This window comes from Gymnoscopelus microlampas (assembly GCF_963454915.1).
Source record: "Gymnoscopelus microlampas genome assembly, chromosome: 21".
NCBI lineage: Eukaryota > Metazoa > Chordata > Actinopteri > Myctophiformes > Myctophidae > Gymnoscopelus > Gymnoscopelus microlampas.
In genome coordinates, this window is record NC_139958.1 from 22091894 (window position 1) to 22103908 (window position 12015).

Here is a 12015-nt window from a genome sequence, read left to right on the forward strand (position 1 = left end):
GGTACCAAATGGACCCTTACGGTCTGTAACTCTGAGAGTTAAATGAACAAGTAATTTCACTGTGTAGATTGGGGTCCCAGAGTTAACACACAAAAAAAGAAAATGAAAGAAAAATCACACTGTGTGAAGGAAGCGGTGCCTTTGGGGCGGGGCGTAACTAATTTCAGTTCGACTAATTTCAGAGAGGCCTTCGGTCTAAGAGTTATAGCTGTTTAAATGCCGTGCTCATACGCCGTGCTCATACGGACATAACATACGGACGGACTATTGGCTGGTGTGTGTGTGTGTGTGTGTGTGTGTGTGTGTGTGTGTGAACTGGAGTTATAGCTGTTTAAATGCCGTGCTCATACGCCGTGCTCATACGGACGGACGGACGGACGGACGGACGGACAAAGTCAAATGTAGAGCGGTTGGCACCGCTAAAAATATATCAAATGGGGGTCCGTGGCCTAATGCATATCAAACTGGGGACAGACAATTTCCTTGAAACTCTAAAGTTTGAGAATCACTGAGGATATTCCTGTCAAAATGAGAAGGGTTATTTTTCTACTTATTTGTCCACTGTACCGATCAGTGTCGCATTTCTTGTGCACACTGCCAGTAGGCCAAGGAAGTACCTCCAATCATGTGTATATTTAACTTAACTTAAAGGGCAAGACCACTTTGGTAGAGGTTTGGGTTGTGTAGTTGCCTTGCCATGATGTACAGTAACTCCAAAAGTGCGCAAGAAATCAAACATAATTTCTCTAGTGTTTAGATTCTAAACAATAGAGAAATTAGGAGCAGATTTTGAATTATCAATTTCTAAACTTTAGAAATTGATAATTCAAAATCTGCTCCTCATTGACTTACATTGTACGGTGAAACAACTCTCAAAGTCACTCTTTTAGCACATAAACGAACGCAAACTAAGTTGATTCAGACAATGTAGAACATCACAAAACCCAGTACTGTTTATAAAAAAAATAACTTTCTGTTGATCTAGGCATTTTTATTTGGAAGAAAACCCGGATTGGATCCGTGGAACCGGATCCGGATCTTCAAATAGTAATATCAACAGGAAGTTAACATTTTTACAAAAAAAACAAACAGTACTGGGTTCTATATTGTCTAAATCAACTTTGTTTGAGTTTGTTTATTTGCTAAAAGAGTGACTTTGACAGCTGTTTCACCGTACAATGTAAGTCAATGAGGAGCATATTTTCAATTACCAATTTCTAATCAATGGAGCAATTATTTTTCATATCTTGTCCACCTTTGGAGTTACATCATGGCAAGGTAACTACACAACCCACACCTCTACCAAAGTGGTCTTGCCCTTTAACTTAAGTTTGTAATATAAGTGAATGGTGTTTGGATCAGGCTGAGACCTTGCCCGAAAATTGAGTCCTCTGTCATACTGTAGATATAGATGACTGACATCATAGACAGGCCACTCTTCCAGATGGCGATACAGTATGTGCCCTGAGAGCATGAACCTCGCTAGTTATTATTATCGTATACTTCACCAAATAAATGTATTATTGTGAAAGAAAAGCATGAAGGTGCAACGAAAACCCAGCAGAAACCGTGAAGTTGAGTCGTGGGAGAGTTTCGCCGTGACATTAGCACTGTGTTATGCAACACAGATGTTTATCCATTGTTGTCTCAGTTCCCCCTGAAGGGACCCCTTTCATAACACCAGACGGCCATAGATGAGTGGGTAGAGAGGCCTTCTGGGAATCTGAAAAGTAGCCGGTTTGAGCCCTGGCTCTCCCAGTATGCCTTTCGAAGTGTCCATGAGAAAGAAACGTAATCCCTAACAGCTCTTCTTGTATGCTCATCAAAGCAATATGAATAGCCATCAGCTGGGTGAAGCTGTGAAAGCAGTTTCCCTTTCTCTGTTGACCAAAAACACTCCGTTTCCCATATTGACAAGTTAGTTCATTCCACAGTTGAGTCCTGTCTGTCAACGTCATGTAACAAAGGCACTGTGATTGACACTGCGACGCCCACCTGTGCTTGGTCGTGTAACAGCAGGTACAGGGAGAAGCTTTTTGCATAATGCACTTTGATCACATTGTTCTTCAATCCAATGTGATTGGTGTTTGTTGAGCGATGTCACTTGGTGTTATAGTGTTTAGTGATTGATATTTCAGGGCCACTATCAGGGTGACATATCATGCTTTCGGTTTTCATCTCCTGCAGCCACTCATCTTCAGTGCTACACAGTACAGTGATGTCAACAGTCAATAACCTCACCTGACACACTCTACACCGCAACTGAGGGCTGTAACTGTAACTAGTCGATACCTATATCCTTGTACTATCTCAATGAAAGCCTGATTTAAGGTCGTTTCAGACTCGGATCGATTGACGCAGGCGTTCTCGCTTGGATCAGCGGGGATCGCGCCGCGATTATTGTTGTTTTGTCCTCCTGCGCGTAGCGGGGGGGAAAAAGCTGACCACAAACCAGCTCTTTTGCCGCCCGCAGGCATGTGCACGAAACAAGCAAGAGCGCGAGAATTTCATGGGACTGCGCCTGCTTGCCTCACTGCCCTTCAACTTCTCTGCACGTCCCAAATAATCGGCCGCCTCTCATTGAAAATTAATTACATATAGGCGCGTCAACCGCTCCCCGTCTGAAACGACCTTTATACTTTGGTGTCACGCTCTGAACATAGCAAATCTACAACACTTTTTGCAAATTTCTACCTCACCTAACTCTCTCTCTCTAACTGTCTATCTCTCTGTCTCTGTCTCTTTCTCTGTCTGTCTCAATGGACTTGAGCAATATAAAATTTAAGCTGATAAATGTGTACTCTCTCCTGATTGGTTGAAAATGTGCAACCCACCTGAACATTTATTTATTTTTTTATTGAGTTGTTTGGCCCAGTTTTTTCTCGCTAAAGGCTGCTGCTGGTCACCATACAAATCACCCACCCGTTCAGCGAGCATGCCTTGGAAACGCTGAATATGAATGGGGTTCAATGTTCTACTGCACAGCAGTTTTGGAACTATTGGTCGGGAAACAAGAGAGGCCAATTGCGAGGCTATAGCAAGTGTTAATACTGCAATGGGAGACAACACTGTCAAACAAAGTTTGGACTGTAGAGGTGAAATAGAGATTGTCCAAAGAAGTTACTATAGATTTTTTGTGGTCTCCTACTGGAAGTCATATGACGACCAGCTACATTGAAGGAGTACTGTGTGCAGTGGAAAACAAAGTACGGTACGTGGTATCAAAAGTGAGTCGATTCAAGTCGAGTCAAGTTGAGCCGGTACCATGCAAGTGGAGAGGTGTCCTTAGTTTATGTCTCAATTCTCTCCTCTCTGTTTCTCACTCTGTTGATCACTTAAGTCCTAATTGTCATTCTTTCTTTGTCTGTGCCCTCCGTATTCACCTCCCTTTGAGCACACCGGTAGCTTTTTCCCAATCCCCATTTCTGCTTACACCAGTCCAGCTCAGTAAGTCAGAAGCATCTCTCGGTCTCCCACTGAGCCCACTCCTGCTGCTCCACCCCCTATAATCACCCACCATGAGCAGTCTGCCAGCACTAACCTATCCCTCAAATCACAATGGAGCCCTCTTCCCCTCCCATTAGCTTCTGCTGAACGGATTAGCTTCTCCACTGGGCTCTCTCTCCAGGCAGGCTGCTTGTCAGAGACAGGCTTTATCCACACAGACTAATGGAAACTCTGGGCTTGTTTTCCTCTCCTCTACCGTCATCTAAAGATACACTTTAATCAGTGGCAGACACAGTGTGACACTGCTTGCTCGAGTTGAGTGGTTGTTCACTGGTACTGTAGGTGTCGAAAAGCTGCATGCTACAGTATGGGAAAATGGCATTCCCACGCATGCACGCTGTGTTTGTGTGTGTGTGTGTGTGTGTGTGTGTGTGTGTGTGTGTGTGTGTGTATGTGTGTGTGTGTGTGTGTGTGTGTGTGTGTGTGTGTGTGTGTGGGTGTGGGTGTGTGGGTGGGTGCGCGCTTGTACGTGCGTACAGGTGAGAAAGAGCGAGAGAGAGAGAGAGAGAGAGAGAGAGAGAGAGAGAGAGAAATGGAGATGAAGTGTGCGCGTACACATGCGTTCATGTCAATTCTCTCTGATATCCACATGTTCTGATCTTGATAGAGATTTTGACAGTTTTCAGCTTTACTTACGTACCTACTATTACTATAAAATATACATAAACAAAATTGATTAATTAATCACAAACTTCTTTTTGGGGACCAAGTTGTCAAACTTTACATTTTTTTAAGGGAATGGAGTTGACAGGGATACAGAGTTAATTAAGCAAGAACTTATTTTTTGGTACCAAGTTGTTATCAAAGCTTTTTAGTGTTTAAGTGAATGGACAGGGATGCAGAATTAATGAATCAAGAACAAATGAGAAAAGGAATGCATACTTTTATAACAATGGTACTGTAGATGAATATTTTTCTGTTATTGTGGCCTGGTTTTTCCACCGCCTCAATTTAAAAAGTAAAATTAATCTAATTAGTTTTCACTTTGGTGAGTCTCTGTAGTTTGTGAGATAGAGAGAGAGAGAGAGAGAGCGAGAGAGAGAGACAGACAGACAGACAGACAGACAGACAGACAGACAGACAGACAGACAGAGAGAGAGACATACAGAGAGAATGTGTTAATATACTAAGCCTGGTGTAATTTGGCATGACGAGCAGCCAAACACATCTACTTAAGGTAATGGTTTACAGATGTATATATGTATCTAGGTCCTGAGGAGGTTGGAGGTATTTGTGTGGTGAGCAGGGAATGGTGTCACTCCCACAGGAATGTCTCCTCAGCCTTTTCCCCTCCCCTACTGTGCTCTACCCTACCGCACTGGTTCTTTAGGGGTCCGGGGACCTCCAGGGGTCCTTGAGGTTGTTCCAGGGGTTCCCCAACTAAATGTTTGATAGTTAGGAACAAATTGTCCCTTATGCCTGCATTAAAGGGATATCACACTTTCATTCATGTTTGGGGTCATTGTAACGTCTACTTGGGCTTTTGTGAGCACCCAAGACAGTTTTTAAGGTGCTTGATTTAGTATTTATATATATGACATCAAGTACCAAGACCTTATCAACTGTTATTAGTAAATTATTGTTAAAAAAAACTGGATAGATATGATAAGTGAATGTTACTTTCAGAATATGTGGGCCGTTGTTTTTTGTTGATGTTACGTGCGTTGATTACGATTTAGGCATTTATTGGATAAAATATTTAAAAGGGTAAAAAGTAACAATTTTAAGAGTGTTGGCATGCCATTGGAATGTTATTTTACTTATTTTCTTTTGCCCTATACAATAGTGTTTGTCTAAGTTGGCAAGGAAATAATGAATTATTCATCCCAGCTATTTGACTGAGATATTAAATCTAGCTGGACCGAGAGGGAGGCAATAGATGGATTCTGTGCCTCAAAATTATGTTTGTTTACCAGTGCGTGTGTGTGTGTGTGTCTACCAGTAGACAGGACGCATGACACTGCATGCAGATTGTGTGTGGAAGCAGTGTGGTGAATATGTGATGGATTCATGTGATGTAATGGGAATATATTATGTTGTTTTTCTTCAGTTTTAATTTGTAAATTATATTCATGTGAAACAGGTAATTTGAATATATTATGTTGTACTTCTTCAGTTTTAATTTGTAAATTATATTCATGTGAAACAGAACTGCTTGGGTCCAAAGATTCAGAGAAATCTATTGAACCGTCCGTCCGTCCGTCCGTCCGTCCGTCCGTCCGTCCGTCCGTCCGTCCGTCCGTCAGTCCGTCAGCCCGTCATTGCCCCTTTTATCTTATTACACTCAATATTATACAGTAGTAATTTCTTTGTCTCCCTCTCTTTCGCTCACCCATGTTCTTCCAACCCCTTTATCTCTCTCTCTCTCTCTCTCTCTCTCTCTCTCTCTCTCTCTCTCTCTCTCTCTCTCTGTGTGAAGTACAGTAGATGCCCAAATGCTTGTCCTCTTCTCATAGTCCCTGAAGCTATGACCCTGAATGGTTCTCTCTTATCACAGCGTATGCTATTCAATCTTTTAATTTCATAGTAGACCTTTTATGGATATTACTTTCAATACAACACTCATTATTTCAGTTTTTATGGCACATTGAGATTCTGTCGAGGTATTACAGCATATTCCCCTGAAGACACACAAACTCTTAGGATGAACCGGGGAAAGGATTGTCATGGACATTTTTTATTTTATGGCTCATTTTTTTGAAGTAAAAATGAACCTTAAAATGACTAGGGTGGGGCTCACAGTAGCTGACCGTTTAGTGCGTTGACCACATAATAACAATGTCCATGGTTGTCCATTTGCATGCCCACCTCTCTCTGCTTATGGTCTTGGATAAATAATGCAAAAATGCCTTACTAAAGACTCTCTCTCTCTCTCTCTGTCTCTCTCTCTCTCTCTCTCTCTCTCTCTCTCTATATATATATATATATATATATATATATATATACATATACACACACACACACACACACACACACACACACGCACACGCACACGCACACGCACACAGACAGTATATATATATGTACAGTATATGGAACAGTTTTCAATGAAATACCTCTAAATTGGACTGGTGATGAAATCAGCTGAAGTTTCTCCTCAACAATCCCAGGTCAGGGTTCAGGCTGTCAGTCTCGCTGCTACAAATGGTGAAGTCTACTTAGGGAAATGAAAAATACGTGAAGAGTTGGAGAGGATATTAAACCTTCTCAGAATTGCTCACCATCTCACCATGTTGACTCAACCTCCCAGTGTTTCATGATGGATTTGCTGTCACTTCTGGTTGTGGTCAGGATCTGACTTTTTATGGATTAAGGCTTAGTTTAAAGCTGCTATCTGTAACGTACAGAACGTACTGTATTTTATGTCCTACGAGGGATTTGAAACCTGGTCAAATTTCTACTTATCCAATAATAGATACAAAATGTCTCAATTGAAGAGCAGGGAGACCACCTCTGCACTGCAGATGTGTTATTTTTTATTGTATTAGCATACTCTATCATACAGATTGATTAAAATAACATTTTATTCATTAAAATAAATCCCGGATTGCAGCTGAACTTGAAATAATACGTTGTAGATAGGTTAGGCAAAGTTACTTTGGTAAAGATTAGTTTTAGGGTTTAGATTAGTCTCAAGTTTAGTGTACTGTCAGTCGGGCTGCATCTATAAATTATTTTCTTGTCTAATAGATTTTCTCTAATCGGCTAATTCAATTAGTCTGATTAACCACTTAAGCCCTGTTTTATACTTTGTCGTACAACAGTGTAATGCAAGAAAAGAGATCTACAAGCTCATTGCACATGTTGTGAGCGTGCACTGGCTGTATATACCGGTACATAACTTTAAAATCCTCTTAAACTTACTCAACATTTGCGTCTTCCATAATCTATTCCACGCTGTCTGTCTACTGAAGAGCAGTTGTTCTCTATAGACATGACAAATCCACCCCTAGCCAAAGGCATATTTGGCCAGACTGTCTCTGTAATGAGCGGTAGAGACCAGTAAAGACCCTTTCAGGACAAGTTTGGACGAACATTTTGTGTTTCTGCAATGAAATCTCACTACCCATCTGTTGCCGCTTTGCGTTTTTGATCCACATATCAGAAGATCCCCATTTCAACAGAATTCACAAACAACCTGCTAAAGTCATCTAAAATCATAAATCTCTATTTTATGATAGCACATAATGTCTATAGCAGGCCAGTACTATAATTTATAGCATGCTGTATTTATTTATTAATTTAAGAACAATCTGCCAAATTCTTTGTATGAAGTGAATCCTTGAGCTGAGGTCTGTAGTTTTGGGCTGTTCATTGACAGAGTGTAAGTTAAATAAGTGTTAAATAGCCCTATACTCTGATAGCAATAATTGCCATACAGTGTTTGTTGTAACAGGGCTCTTCCCGTCTCTCCAGCTCTTTAGTAAAGAGAAAATACGTTTTCAGGTTGGAATACCAATTGTTTCAGGAGAGAGAACTCATACTTTACAGGATACAAGATAAACAAGTGAAATTGGAATTGATGAAACAAAATAAATGAACAAACAAATTTGGAACTGGAACTCTATACAATTGATAAATGATCATTGTAGGGTTGGATACAGTTGGTATCCTGACCTGAATACTTTATGTTATCTTTAAATGGTAAATGGTAAATCGGAATCATACACTAAAGCTTTAACTTTCTAACAAAAACATACAGTATCACACCACAATTAGGTTAGGAGGATTATAGTGTGAATCACCATTAAGCAGACAGAGTAAACTCTAAAGTGTTCATTTAATCCCTACGGGTGTACAATCGTATGAGTTAATTACTGTAACACTATAGTTTTTCTCTATTCACCATGGCTATTTTTCATTTACTTCTTACTCATACATGCTTACTTCTTTCTCATAGTTATGCTCCAAGGGGTTGAAACTTCACTTGAAAATTCACAGGGAAACATCTTGGCTCTGTGTATTTACAGAGATGATGTGATTTTCAGCTTGATTTAATTCTCCCTCCAGGTTTATTGCATTTGTAAGCAGGGCTGGTCCATGCTTAGTTTAACAGTGATGGGCAGAGCTATACGTTCCTGTCAAACCCTTCCTCATATTCTTTCACATTACACACTGTGACAAGGAGCTAAGATGCGTGTGTGTGTGTGTGTGTGTGTGTGTGTGTGTGTGTGTGTGTGTGTGTGTGTGTGTGTGTGTGTGTGTGTGTGTGTGCATGCTTGTCTCTACAGTATACACCATACACATCTTTGATTCAAACTCAAGCCTCATATACATTTAATTGAAAACATTTGCCAAAAAAGAATGTTTAGGAAATGCAAAATTGATCCCTACAACGACAGAAAAAACTAGAAAATGTGCTCCTCGGAGCACAGGTCTCCGCCACTGAGGGATGGGTATCGTTAGGATTTTTACGAGTCCGGTTCCGGTTCCGGTTCTGCTTATCGGATCCGGTTCCTATCGGTTCCATATTTCGGTTCCAAAATGCTAAAAAAATAAGAGGTAAAATGTTTATTTAATAGATATGCACCGAATGGAAAATTCTTGGCCGAAACCGAATACAGGAAACACTTGGCCGAAGACCGAATAGCCGGAAATTATTAATTACAAAAATATATATATATATTTTTAAAAAAAAGTTTTTTTGTACCATTGCTGCCATGGCTGTGCCTCTGTTGTAGAGCTACATGATTATGGCAAAACTTATCATAACTATAATGGGTCCATATTGAGATCAGTTATTTAAAACATATTTTTTTCATTGTGTAGAATTATTGATTTACTATACTATTGTGTAGTAATAAAATACAATATGCCTCAAAACATCACCCTGCCATATTCAAGAAATTAAAACAAATATTGAATAGCCTAGCAAATGCATTAATAATATTAGGTCTGCCATCCCTTTCCTTTTGAAGAAGTTACTTTCAGTTTCATTTTTGAAAGACACACACACACACACACACACACACACACACACACACACACACACACACACACTCTCAATCAATCAATCAATCAAACAGAAGCGTTCACAGCTGGTGTTAATTATTTTGCCCTGCGCGAGCTCTTAACTAGCGCTGGTTTTCCAACTAATGTTACACCCTCTGACATGTGGATTCTATTTTTTAAAATGACAACAGCAAATCTTGGTTACAAAGTTTTCAGGGCAGACTATTCCTTCTCTTACTACTTCAGTTGAGACGGTGGTAAGTGAGGGGAGGGGGGTGGTGCGGGGAGGAATGTGGCTGGGCTGAGTGTGCCCGGAGGAGCAGCAGCTCTACTCCTCCATACAGAGAGACGCAACTGATGTATACTTCGCCATACAACGGTGTTTACCGGATTTGTGATTTTTTATCAGATTGTGCTGTTTGTGTAGGACTTCTACGCCTTTGTTTGAACGGCTTCTAGCTCGTCTAGGAACCGATATGCAGAACCGAAATTACATATTTTGTATGGGTACCCGGTACCGACCATTTCTTTATCGGTTCCTACTTGGAACCGTATTTCGGTACCCAACCTATGACATATTGTCACGTGTCACTTGACCAATGTTAGCTTGATCCCGTTAGCTTGACCAATGTTACCTCACCACACCTATTTATAGGATTTTATTTCGTCACGCGTCTCGCTAGCCAATCAAAAGTATTGGTGACAACATATGTCACGTGTCACGTGAAGCTTGACCAATGTTAGCTTGGCTAGGGGGGGGGGACAGCGTGACGGGAACGAAAACATACTCTCCACCATGCCTTCGGCCTGGCGGAGACAATGAAGTTAACGTCAGGGTATGCTGTGGTGAACTTGGTTACTGTCTGATATTTTTGGCGAAGAGATTTGGTGTAGATGGAAAAAAGCAGTCGAAGTGCAGTTGTAACTCCGTTTTACTAAGAATAGAGGTTTTAAGTCAGGGGTCTTCAACGTTTTTCAGGCCAAGGACCCCCTAGCTGAGAGAGATGAAGCAGGGACCCCCACTACATTGTATTCATGTTAAATGTGTGTTTTCAGACATTTAACCACTAAACTTTGTAAACTTGACCGTTGGCTCTGTACTTGGTCTGCTCTTTCTTCCCTCTACACCAAACCTCTTTGCTTTAAATAGCCAATCTACAAGCTCACAACGCCTCGCAGGAGTGCTTGTAGATCTGCTATTTCTATTCTAGTATATAATGTTCCCCTCAGAATAGGGATGATGGGGTTCAAGTGGTTAGTGTAAAAAAAAAAAGAAGTCCATATCACACAAAGATTTGGCGGCCCCCCTGTAGTTACTCTGAGGACCCCCTAGGGATCCAGGACCCCCTGTTGAAGACCCCTGGTTTAAGTGATTAAGAGTGTGTATTCTGTCAGGCAGTTAATGAGGCTAAAGAACCTGCCACTGATATTGCAGGCTGTGGAAAGAGCTGTCACTGGATTGTGTGGGTAGGAGGGTATATGTTTCACACTTCAGTGACCCCAGTGTTTCCCAGCCATAATACTGATTCTGGAAGCACTAACTTCTTGTCCCCTCCACTTTATACTGCCTCTCGATATAGTTGTACATTCATTAAAACCACTTGAACCCTATACTTAGTTGAGTCCCCCAGGGATCTTTACCAAGCCCCCTCCTATTTTCGCTCTACAATACATACTGTAACTTTCGCTGAAAATAAATCTAAGCTCTGCAGATCTGCTATTTTCACTGAAAGATCACCCATGAATAGGGACGCTAGGATTCTTGTCGTACATCGTTCCCAGACTGAACCCTCTCCTCTCCTCTCCTCTCCTCTCCTCTCTCCTCTCCTCTCCTCTCCTCTGCTCTGCTCTCCTCAACTCTCTTAACTCTTTATTATTTGTACTCTGCCAGTCTCAGCAGTAGGTGATGATATGTCTAATGAGCTTGGGGATCCAGTGCAGAGCCTGTCAGCCCCGCTGCCCCTCTACCCTGGCCTGCTCCATCGGATTTTCACATCATAGAAATATTGGCTTTTTATTAGTAGTGAGAGAGAGAGAGAGAGAGAGAAAGAAAGAGAGAGAGTGTGTGTGTGTGTGTGTGAGAGAGATACTGTAGTGAGAGAGGGAGAGATCCCTTTCTATCCCGCTCCCTCCTGCCTTCCATTTCATGCAGTTCATCACTCTGGAGGTATAAGTGACGATGACAGGGGAGAAGTCTCAGTGACTTATAGCTTTTGTATTACACAATTTTCTCCACAGTAAAAACTTGAGTGTTCATTTAAATTAACACTGCTTCTTATTTTGTGGGTACATTGGCGTTCCTTTTCGTATCGCAGACGCAGCGGCCGCTTTCCTCCGTATTGTTTTTTGTTATTTATGATTTTTGACTCACCTCCTCACAGTCCACTGTCATATACTATATCTATACAGTAAATATTGATGTGTGGTGTTTTTCCTTGTGTTGTGCAGACTTGAGGAAGACATTCGACCAGGAGCCTCTTGGGAAGGAAGTGACCCTTGAACAAGAAGTGCTGCTCCAGTGCCGTCCGCCTGAAGGCATCCCAAATGCAGAGGTAT

At 41.3% G+C, this 12015-nt stretch overlaps 1 protein-coding gene across 2 annotated transcripts in view; it reads left to right on the forward strand.

The window, feature by feature from the left end:
* unc5cb (unc-5 netrin receptor Cb) overlaps nucleotides 1–12015 on the forward strand; it is a 234724-nt gene that overhangs the window by 98752 nt on the left and 123957 nt on the right. For both annotated transcript variants that reach the window (XM_084045990.1, XM_084045991.1), the window contains exon 4: nucleotides 11908–12011. In XM_084045990.1, coding sequence (XP_083902116.1) covers nucleotides 11908–12011 — 104 coding nt within the window. The remainder of the gene's footprint in view (nucleotides 1–11907; nucleotides 12012–12015) is intronic.